This window comes from Aedes albopictus, chromosome 1 (assembly GCF_035046485.1).
Source record: "Aedes albopictus strain Foshan chromosome 1, AalbF5, whole genome shotgun sequence".
NCBI classification, from domain to species: domain Eukaryota; kingdom Metazoa; phylum Arthropoda; class Insecta; order Diptera; family Culicidae; genus Aedes; species Aedes albopictus.
The window spans coordinates 109,720,573-109,732,587 of NC_085136.1; the positions used below are offsets into that span (position 1 = coordinate 109,720,573).

The 12,015-nt window shown below is 43.8% G+C and overlaps 1 protein-coding gene across 1 annotated transcript in view; it reads right to left on the bottom strand.

Moving 5' to 3' along the window:
• Positions 1–9,510, bottom strand: part of LOC134283993 (CKLF-like MARVEL transmembrane domain-containing protein 4) — a 52,703-nt gene extending 43,193 nt beyond the window's left edge. Inside the window, exon 1 of the mRNA XM_062845173.1 lies at positions 8,605–9,510. Coding sequence (XP_062701157.1) covers positions 8,605–8,763 — 159 coding nt within the window. The 5' untranslated portion in view covers positions 8,764–9,510. The remainder of the gene's footprint in view (positions 1–8,604) is intronic.
• Positions 9,511–12,015: the final 2,505 nt, after the last annotated feature.

Here is a 12,015-nt window from a genome sequence, read left to right on the forward strand (position 1 = left end):
ACCGAGTTCCAAAAATGGCCGTATCGTGTAGTCGCATTATTCATACGGAGCGCGCGCGTGAATCGATCAAACCTTGTGTCATCAATTAGCGTGTCCCACCGATGCATGATGGTTGTCATCATCGCTTGGGGTATTCTGCGTGGGACGACCTCCGCTCCGACAGAGTGATGACGAAATATCTTGAACCACTCCCTTGAACACACTTGGAGGTACTCAGCGACATCAATGAACAGAATAACGAGGGTTGAACAACAGATAACTTCGTCATTTGTCAAACCAAAAGTTGGAATTTGTTGGTTTTACCGAGTCCTCAAAACTTGCCAAGTTACGGAATCATCAGTTTGATCCTTCTCGGAAATCCATAAGCCGAAAAAGCTGTCTGTAAGTATAAGTCAGGCTCAGTAGCCGAGAGCGGTACTTAAAAGGTAAACTACCGCAATAAAATGCTTACAATAATAATACCAGGCCCCTGGCATCAATGAAATATATCGTAGCCAACATCTAACTGCCTTTTACTCATATTTGTACCTTGATTCGTACAAAATTGAAATGAGCGTGTAATCAACAAACGCAGCTTTTGTTTGATGTTGTGAGCCACACACGAAATCACATTGACAATGCGTGTTTGTTGGGTTGCTTTATTCAACTAATCGCATGCTCCTCTTACCGTACATTAATAATAAAGCGAGTTTGAAGTGTTTTGTAATCATAACAGGTGGAAAAAATGATTCCAAAAACTGATCAACAAACCAAAATAAACGTAAAACAAAAAATTGTTGATGTTTTGGCATTTGACAGTGGGCGCTATTTATTAGCGCCCAGGACATCCTGTCTACCATGTTTCCAATGCATTGATATAGGCCGTGTCAGGGGCCTGAATAATACACAATACCATTCATGGCACACTTCGATGGCGCTGGAGATCTCTCATTGAGGCGCTTGCGTAATCCCTATACGACAGAGGTGTTCACTCCTAGGTACGACTGTGTATAGCGGAGATCGTGGTAGCACGCGTCATCTAAAATCCACATATATTCAACCGATTCCCCCCTATACGGTAGAAACAGAGGGATGTATACTGCTGATTGACCCGTAGCGTCAGTCATTATTCATCATAACTACGCAGAGTTCGTGCGCATAGTAAAACAGCTGGAAAAAATGTAAACAAACTAATTCGCGATCGAGCGGTAGTTGAAAACACGCGCGCGCTCTAGGTATGCTCTTATGATCACCGGAAATTATCAAACGGATCCTCCGTAGCGTGATCGAGCACATGCGGTGGCGGGAGAGGTGAAGACTCAGCTGTGCCACATGGAAAGTGAATTTCGGTGCAAAACAGGGGGATAGATAGGTTCCTACGTGCTTCGCACATTCATTGAGCGAGCACTGGAATGTTGATAGACTAGCTACCTAGCTAGCCATACAGCAATGCTGTTTGTTTGCATGCGCTTTATCGCTCTCATTTTATAACACATATCTAGGTGAATACTTTTGCCGATTGAAGATTGCAGGTGCCATAATTGATTGTGTCTTCTGTGGGTGCCGTGCGATTGATGACACGACGATAAGAACTTGGCTGGGAAAAGTCCGGCTTGTTGACGTTTCTGTAGCAATGCTTTTCTTGTTTGCTTCTTTACACTAAATATTAACTATTCTAAAAACAGATTTTCACAAAAATTCAGATTGTCACCAAACTGTTCAGTAAAGATATTCCGATCATTTCATCAAGATTCCTAAATACATATGATCGAACTTGGTGTTGGGCCCTCCTAAGTATAGGCACTATATCGGCCTTTTAAAGAAAGTTTGATCTCTGCCCAGCAACTCCTAGGTACCCCTACCTTCAAATGGCCGGAATGCGTGCAACCTTAGGGATGATCGGGTAACCAACCCCAGTGGGAACTTTGGTCGTATGCTGAAAGAGAAGGGGCGTCTTTTCTCCAGGAGAAGCGGCTCACAACAGCGTCTGATCCCCATTTTAAGAGTGGCTGATCAACGTCCGAGTGCCAGAGAAGGACTCTAGGCTCAACTGTGCACTATGGTCCTCCGGAAGGTATGAGGTTGAGGTCAGGCCCTATAAGCCAGCCAAAAAAAAACAATGTAACGGAATCTCGGCAACAGAATAATACGAACCGAGACCAACAGCAACGACCCCAGCGAACAAAAAGGACTTGAGATTGGAAACTCGGTACGTGGAACTGCAAACCTCTCAACTTCATTCGGCATCGTAGCGCTGCAGGATCCATGGTGAGAACGTTTAGAGGTAATCATACCATCTACCAGAGTCACGGCAACACACGTGTGCTAGGAACAGCTCTTATTATGATGGGCGACATGCAGAGGCACGTGATCGGTTGATAGTCGATCGACGAAAGAATGTGCGTGCATGTTGAAGATCAAGGGCCAATTCTTCAACATCAGCATAATAAACGTGCACACTGCATAGCCCTCACTCCGGAAGCACTGATGATGACAAAGGCGCATTTTACGCGCAGCTTGAACGCGAGTACGATCGCTGCTCAACCCAGACGTCAAGATCATCATAGGAGACCTTAACGCTCAGATAGGCCAGAAGGAGGAATGCAGGCCAACGATTGGAAAGTTCAGCGCCCACCAGCTGACGAACGAAAACGGCCTACGACTCACTGATTTCGCCGCCTCCAAAAACATGGCCATACGTAGCACCTTTTTCCAACACATCAGATCACCACAGCAGACGGAATCGCAAATCGACCACGTTCTGATTGACGGACGGCATTCTCCGACATTATCGACGTCAGAACCTATTGTGGCGCTAACATTGTCTCTGGCCAATATCTGGTGGATGGTCAAACTGTGCCCAAAACTTTCCGTCATCAATAATGTACGGTACCGGCGACCTCCACGGTACAACCTTGGGCGACTGAAGCAACTGGATGTCGTCTCAGCATACGCGCAGAATCTTGAGGCAGCATTGCCAAAAGAGGCGATCTCGATATGGCATCTCTAGAGGACTGCTGCAATACAGTAAAAGCAACCATCAACGACGCCGCCGAAAGCACGAGGTACGGGGAAAAGTTCGACAAGGAGTGTAGAGCAATTTTGGAGGAGAAGAACGCAGCAAGGGCGGCAATGCTGCAGCAAGGAAACCGACAGAACGTGGATTGTTACAAACAGAAGCGGAAACAGCAGACCCGCCTCTTTCGTTAGAAAAAGCGTCGCCTGGAAGAAGCGGAGTGCGAGAAAATGGAACTGTTGTGCCGTTCCCAAGAAACACGGAAGTTCTACCAGAAGTTCAACTCATCCCGCAACGGATTCGTGCCGCGAGCCGAAATATCCAGGGATAAGGACGGAGGCGTTTTGACGAACGGCGTGAGGTGATCGAAAGATGGAAGCAGCACTTCGATAAGCACCTGAATGATGTGGAGGACGTAGGCACAGGAGACAACGACAACGGAGGAAACGATTACGCCAATGCAGCAGAGCTCGGCGATGAGTCAACTCCAACGTTGAGGGAAGTTAAGGATGCCATTCACCAGTTCAAAATCAACAAAGCAACTGGTAAGGATGTTATCGCAGCTGAACTCATCAACATGGGCCCAGAAAAGTTGGCCATCTGTCTGCATTGGCTGATAGTCAGGATCTGGGAAACCGAACAGCTACCGAAGGAGTGGAAGGAAGGGGTAATCTGCCCCATTCACAAGAAAGGTGACCATTTAGAATGTGTGAACTTCAGAGCGATCTCCATTTTGAATGCTGCCTACAAAGTGCTATTCCAGATCATCTTCCGTCGTCTGTCACCTAAAACGAATGAGTTCGTGGGAAGTTATCAAGCTTCATCGACGGCCGGTCAACAACGGACCAGATCTTCACCGTACGGCAAATCCTCCAGAAATGTCGTGAATACAAGGTCCCAACGTATCACCTGTTCATCGACTTTAAAGCGGCATACGATAGTATCGACCGCGCTGAGCTATAGAGAATCATGAACGAAAACGGCTTTCCTGGGAAGCTGACTAGACTGATTAAAGCAACGATGGACGCAAAACAGCGTAAGGGTTTCGGATGAACTATCCAGTTCATTCGAATCTCACCGAGGACTGCGACATGGTGCCGGACTCTCATGCCTACTTTTCAACATCGCTCTGGAGGATGTGATGCGACGAGCCGGGCTCAACAGCCGGGGAACGATTTTCACAAAATCCGGTCAATTTGTGTACTTTGCGGATGACGTGGACATTGTCGCCAGAACATTTGGAATCGTGGCAGAGCTGTTCACCCACCTGAAATGCGAAGCAGCACTAATGAATCCACCATGCGATGATGGTGCCTTTCTTGTACCTTAGTTGGGATACGACTTAGATGATTTTGCTTCAGAATGGTGGATTTGCGTCTTTTCGGGGAATCGAAAACACTGGTTTATTCAAGGATCCAATCGGTCAAGGCCACACTTATATGAAAAACAAAAATTTCGGTAAATGCAAAGTCTTACCTCCTAAGTCAGTAAGTTATGGACTCCCAGAAGCTACGTTCAAAATTTGAGCAAAATCGGTTGAGCCTAAGGGGGCGCTCAAAACGCTTGAAGTTTGTATGGGAAAACTTGGCCAAATGTATGCAGAAATTTTAAGTTTCCGAATTTTGCCACTAGGTGGCGCTGTAAGCATTCAATAACACTAGTTTACAGCATTTTTGAACTCGGTAAGCTGATGATCGTTTTTGGTGTAGAATCATGCCCTGAGTTCGAAAACGCGAAGGAAAAAAAAATACAGTAGAGCGGAATTTTTTTCGACTTTCCATACAAGTTTAATGATTTGAAATCGATTTTTGTTCTATTTTTAAGCAAAGTCGCTCAATTCACACATCTCATTCTCCGTAATCAATGTTCCGATTGAACTGATATTTTACTGTATCTCGCCTACATATGAAATGTCAAAAAAACGTCGAGAAAGAATTTTTAAATTGATTTTTCTTTTTGTTAGAGATATAGGGGAATCAACGTATTTTGGACACTTCCATTTGTTTTTGCCGTAAGTGTCCAAAAAATATTGGCTCGTTGCTGTGTCCAAAATCTGGCCAAACATGTCTAAAGGTCCAATCTGCAGAAGAGAGGCTCTCTTTGGTTTCCCTCTCTTTCGTTAATATCTCAGCTGTTTATTTGTATTTTGATTGCCTCCTTGCATTGAACGATGGTCAAAACAATCGTCTTTTGTTTTGTACTGCAAAAATTGTTGAAAAGTGTACCATTACATTGCAATAATTGAAAGAGAAAGTAAACAAAGAGAGCCTCTCAAATGCAGATAGGACCTATTGAAATGTTTGGCCTGAAATATTTTGATTCCTCTAGGAGGTGTGATAAGGTGAAAAAAAATGATTTAAATTGGTACAGGACAACACGCGACTCGTTTCATGACTTTTTTAAACACAGCCAGTCCAAGCCATTGAGCCTGATAAGAAAATCACTTCAAATATTTGCATAGAGCCAACAATAGTTAAGTTAATCTGAGCGGGTTTATGGTTACTTGATACATTTGCACATTTGCTTTTTCTAGTGCTTTAACTAGTTTTGCTCTACGAGCTCTCGAGAAGTACTTTTATCAATTTTAGACTTTGGCACTCCTAGCATTTACTGCGTTTACGTTAGTCTGATAGTTTTCTCGTGGGTTGTCCGTCAAAACTCTGTCAACGCAAACGTTGTTCATGGGCCTTTAGAGTTCAAGTGCACATTACATAGGGTCAGGGACCATTTGGGCAGGAACACCTATTTTGGGCACTTGCTGCTATAACTCAGTCAAGTTTAAACCGATTGGCTTGATTTTTGAGATACGATCAGATACGCACAGTATCTAGCCATGCGAAGTCACACGCAGAAAAAACTATGTTTAAATCAAAAATATTTGAGGTTAATTCAAATAAATTGACAATTTGTTCAGGTCACAAAAATAAAACTGTTTGGAGCAAATTGAACGTCACATTTGAAGCAAATGCAATACATGTTTGAAACAAAAATGCATCTTCTGACAGATTATGTTAGAAATAATGTAAATATTTTTGTTTTTTAGGGCAGGTCGGCCCTACGGAAATATTTGTTTTCCTATTATACTTATAAAGTCATTTCCATCGCAGGAAAAAATCCACCTCCCGGTTGTTTCAACGCCAACATCAACTATTAGATAACATACGCTCCCGAAAACAACGGGATTTCGTGGAGACTTTCGGTGAACCTTGCCTTTTTTGCAGGTGAAAATCTTGTTTGATGTTGCAGCTGGAACTTGTGAGTTTTGTTTATGTTCTCGATGGCGGAACAGGGGACTCCTCAATGGGTATTGTCGAAATAAATGTGTAATTGAGTTAGTTTTGAAAATTAAAATTTTAGTTTTAAACATTTTAACAGTTTACCGAATAAACATGAATATTTTTGTTTCGAACGAACGAAATTCGTCTCCGTGCAAGCGGTTTGAAATTGACTGAGTAATAGCAACATGTTACATCCTGGATTTTGGGGTGGCCGTGACACATCTTTGTGTATTTAAACTCCCCGGAGTAAACAAGAACACATTAAAATGTAGTCTTTATTTAAACTTAAATATGTACTACATTACAAAGACTACAAAGACGTGATATGTTTACAGCACGGCGGTTGCAAAACTTCTAATTCTAATTGACTGCTTTGTACATCAACAGAAAGGCAGACTCGTTGCCCTCGGTTAGCGAGCAGTATAGAGAGAGACTGCTGAACAGCTGCTGAAGTGCTCCTGCCTAAATGGTCCCAGACCCTAGGTACATTAAGTACTAAATTGCGAGATAGGTAGGATATTTCGGTTCTGAGTTCAATTTTAGCCAACGCCTACTTCAAGGTTATTCAGCTGACGAGGTGTTACAATCGCAGCCGTCGAGTTCTGGTCAAAGCATTCGGTTATGGTTTTCAGCACCACGCGAGCACTATTCTCAGCGCCAAACACGACTTTTGGTTCGTCATTCATTTGGAGGGAACTTGGAATGCACACATCGGCACCAACATTTCAAAAGGGCGTAACTGCTTTTGCAACCAATGCCTTCTCACAGAGCTGTGGGTCGTATTTCATTCATCTCACGCAATTCACATCCATTAATCGAAAGAGGAGGATTTTATCTTTCTGTTTGTGCTAGTGGATTGCTCGAGAGGGATGGGATACGCTCCACAGCTTTGTGAGAAGGCATTGGTTGTAAATGCAGTTACGCCCTTTTGAAATGTTGGTGCCGACATATGTGTCGTTTGTTCTGGACGTTTCTCGCTCTCAAATATAGTCGCTAGAATTTTATGGGTGTGGGATTGCATACGCCTTACGTTCGAGATTTTGCTTGCGGTGACAAACCGGCGGTGCGGTGTATGCAGCAATAATGGCTGTTGTAAATATATGCGTGGTTCGTTGTTTCAATAGAAATACACTAGAACGCCAATGGCGCTGTACTCAGTTTTCCTATTTAATTATTTTAATAACTTTAGTTGTAATAATTGATTATGTTTAAGTGCCCATCTTGTAGAGGACCTTTTGTTTTGGTAAACAAAATTTATTTGACACTTATAGTACCGCTACTGACTCTGTAAGGGCGAGGCAAACTAGATGTTAGTCACACGAACAGTCGCGACATTGGATTTCTGTGGCTGGTTATTCTAATGTTGTTTCACACCTTTGGTAAACCCCGCCGAGATAAATTGTTGCACTCGGCAATCGATCTTAGCAAGCCGATCACTGACAGGCATGATGCAGCTTTGAATATACATATGTGTACGTACTCATTCCACTCGGCAAGACACGTTTTTGTAGATGTTTAAACTCAAACGATATAACATTTGAATTGCTTTCTATGCAGTCAAAGGTGGCATTTATCATTTTTTCAATATCTTGTGTATTAAAATCAAAGTTGTTTTTATTAGCATTGATATTGATGGTCAGCTTATTACTTGTCAAAACCTTACCACTTTTCGTTACTTGCTTGATTTTGAATTTTGTAGTTGTCGAAGGATGTCATCCATCGTCAAAATATTTCCTAACTGGAAAAACGAAGATAACATTTTTAACTAACACAAAAACTAACGGCCTCTTTGGGACTCCATTGAGCGATCTGACGACGAAAGCACAGACAAACAGACGTAACACTTGCGAAATTTCCATCGACAACGCTTTTAACGATCATTTTAAATTTTCATAGTTGTGGCTTTCACAACCAGAGGCGCGCGCATCGTTTTTCTATACGTTTGACATTTCACACTAGCGCTTTCTGTTGACGATATTGCACAACACAGTGATATGTGAAACTTTTCCACTAGTGTGAACTGGGCGATGTATTTCCATGAAAATCGTTCAAGGTGTTACGTCTGTTTGTCTGTGACGAAAGTGTCACTTTTGTTGATTTTTGTCACCTGCACGGTTGCCGGTTGCCATGAAAACTTTCGGCTTCGATTAATCAGCGCTTGTCATCGGCTCTTGCTTTCAATCATAGCGCGATACCCGCCTGCTAATCTTATCTACTGGGCGTCTGAATTTGTACCGTTGTTTGCAGAGATGATGCTCTTTTTTTCTGTTCGTCAGCTGATAAATTCCAAATTAGATAACGATATCGAACGTGAAACATTAGGAAACTCACCAGCTGCACCAGTTTCAAAATCCCCGGGATGGACTGGAAGTACTGAAAGTTGAACTTTATCCAGTTCAGGCTGTTATCCGGTTTGGCTTGCCCGTGCTGGGCCGCATTAGGCGGCGCTGCCTGTGACTGATCCACCGTTACCACCGTTTCGGTCATCATGGCTGGCTACGATTCTACGCGGTTGCGGTGGCGGCAGCGGCTGCTTCAATACACTTATTGGAAACTTTCTCTTCCCGAGACTTCAAACCTAAATACACTTCGCCGCTCCTACGGTGCCTAGAGTGTGACACTTTTGCACCGCACACCACACTCAAAACAAAACGGGAATCTTGCGATCTCTCTCGCTGCCTGTTCCACCGTGCACCACCTAAACACTGCCCAAATGCGCACACCTATACCGTTTTGTACGCGTCTCTACTCTTCGGAGATCTTCCGCCAGCCTGCTGAGCGATCTATTTTTGAAGCGCAGTTTTCTTAACCGTGTGTACGCACCCTGCTATCGTGAAGAATTTTGTCACGCTCCCTTTGTACTTCACTGCAAGAATTCCGTTATCACAGACCCCTTTAACTGCGTATTAAAATGCGAACTCGATGGTTTTTAATTGCTTCGATTAAATATGCATTTTCACCTGGCACGCTTTTCTGCTTCCACTAAAATACCACCACCTTCCACAAAATAACAAACAGGTGTGTTGTGGTTGCACACTGCACTGCCCTGCCCTACTGCTGCGGCGGTGACTTGATTGTAGCGTAGAAGACCTGTTTATCTTCTGTCTCGTTCTTTCGTTTTCTCCTGATGTGGCGGCGCGCGTTGGTTGCAGTGTGTTCCCTCTGGAAACTGCTTGTTCCGTCCTCTCACGTGTACAACCTGGCGGCGACTTGTACGACTGTGCGCTGGGACCGTTCACTCCATACTGACTTGGTGACCGCACGCGCAGTTTGACGAGGCCCACAATCCATGTTTCTGCGTACCCGGGCCCATCTCTGAGGTAGGGTTCATTCAGAGTGTTGATTCTCTCTCTGTGAGAGTGTGCCATTCATTTGAAGCTCTTTCATTCACCACGCAGGGAAGACCTGTGATTCATTAAGCGTAGTTCTTGTATCTTGCTTTGGTTGTCTGTGAATGCCTGAACTGGGACTGTTCAAATCGGAACAAGTTGCAATTATTTACTTCGTCGTCCATTCGGTCATTGTGGTTGGATTTGGATTGAATTTTTAATTGGCTTTGGATTGGATTTGGATTGGATTGGGATTAGATTTGGATTGGATTTTGATTGGATATGGATTGGATTTGGATTGGATTGGGATTGGATTTGAATTGGATTTGGATTGGATTGGATTGGGATTGGGATTGGATTTGGATTTGGATGAGATTTAGATTCTGTTTGGATTTGGATTGGATTTGTATTAGATTAGGATTTGATTTGGATTGGAATCGGGTTGAATTTGGGTTGGATTTGGATTGGATTTAAACTGGATTTGGATTGGATTGGATTTGGATTGGATTTGGATTGGATTTGGATTGTATTTGGATTGGATTTAGATTGGATTTGGATTGGATTTGGATTGGATTTGGATTGGATTTGGACTGGATTTGGATTGGATTTGGATTGGATTTTGATTGGATTTGGATTGGATTTGGATTGGATTTGGGTTTGGATTTGGATTGGATATGGATTTGGATTGGATTTGGATTGGATTTGGATTTGGATTTGGATTGGATTTGGATTGGATTTGGATTGGATTTGGATTGGATTTGGATTGGATTTGGATTGGATTTGGATTGTATTTGGATAGGATTTGGATTTGGATTGGATTTGGATTGGATTTGGATTGGATTTGGATTGGATTTGGATTGGATTTGGATTGGATTTGGATTGGATTTGGATTGGATTTGGATTGGATTTGGATTGGATTTGGATTGGATTTGGGTTGGATTTGGGTTTGGATTTGGATTTGGATTGGATTTGGATTTGGATTTGGATTTGGATTTGGATTGGATTTGGATTTGGATTTGGATTTGGATTGGATTTGGATTGGATTTGGATTGGATTTGGATTGGATTTGGACTGGATTTGGATTGGATTTGGATTGGATTTGGATTGGATTTGGATTGGATTTGGATTGGATTTGGATTGGATTTGGATTGGATTTGGATTGGATTTGGATTGGATTTGGGTTTGTATTTGGATTTGGATTGGATTTGGATTTGGATTGGATTTGGATTTGGATTTGGATTGGATTTTGTTGGAGTCTTTGACTCCGGAACGTCCTTCCCGGTGGAACACGACGACGAGCAGAGTATCGACGACACGCGGCGGACACTAGCCAAGAACCCAGCGGACCCAGGGAATCGGAATCTGGGATAAATAATTAGAAACTCGCGAGGAAAAACTACGATTTAACAAGGAAAGATTTATTCGGTAGCGCGGACACGTTTACAAGACGCGGCAAACTTTGTTGTAATAATAATTGTGTTTTGTCTCTAGTTGAGCGAGGGGTGTGCGGATGTCTAGTCGTACAAATGGAAAGGGCGTAATCATTGCCTCCCGACACTCCTCCTCAATGTGCAGCATCTTTACATTGTAACCCCGAGCATTTCCCGGAATCGCTCGAGTTTGATCGGTCCCAACGGCTTGGTTAGGACATCAGCAGCCATAACGTCGGTCGGGCAGTACTCCAGGGATAACTGTCCAGTCCTGCAGAGCTCCTCCACGAATCGCTCCTTCGTGTCGATGTGTTTCAACCTACGACTTGATCTACCTGTCTTCACGAACGTAATACAACTCTGGTTGTCCTCTCTCAGAATCATCGGCTTCAGCTGTTCCTCGTCCAAATCCTTCAGGAGGTGTCTCAGCCAAATGACGTCTTGGCTGGCCTCGCAAAGCGCAACATACTCGGCCTCCATCGAGCTGAGTGTCACGCACGTCTGACGTCTGCTAGCCCAAACTATCGCTCCGTCGCCGTATTTGAAGACAAATCCCGACGTTGATCGGCGGGTTTCAACATCGTCAGCCCAGTCTGAGTCGCTGTATCCCGTCAATACACTACCAGAACCCGCTCTCAGGTGTAGGTAGTAATCTTTCGTACCGCGGAGATACCGCAATACACGTTTGGCAGCGATCCAGTCACGTTCTGTGGGCTTTGCGAATTTCCGACCAAGTATTGCTGCGCTGGCAGCGACATCCGGTCGAGCACATACCGAAAGATAGAGAAGGCCACCCACCAGGCTTCGATACTGCGTCGGATTCTCGAGTTCATTGCTGGCATCCACGGTTTTGGCGTACTCTGGATCCATAGGACTTTTCGCTGCTTTGGCCTGGCTCATCCCGAATCTGTCGATCAGCTGATCAATGTAAGCCAGCAACCGAAGCTTGAAAGCTCCTTCTTCGCGCTTCACCTCCATGCCTA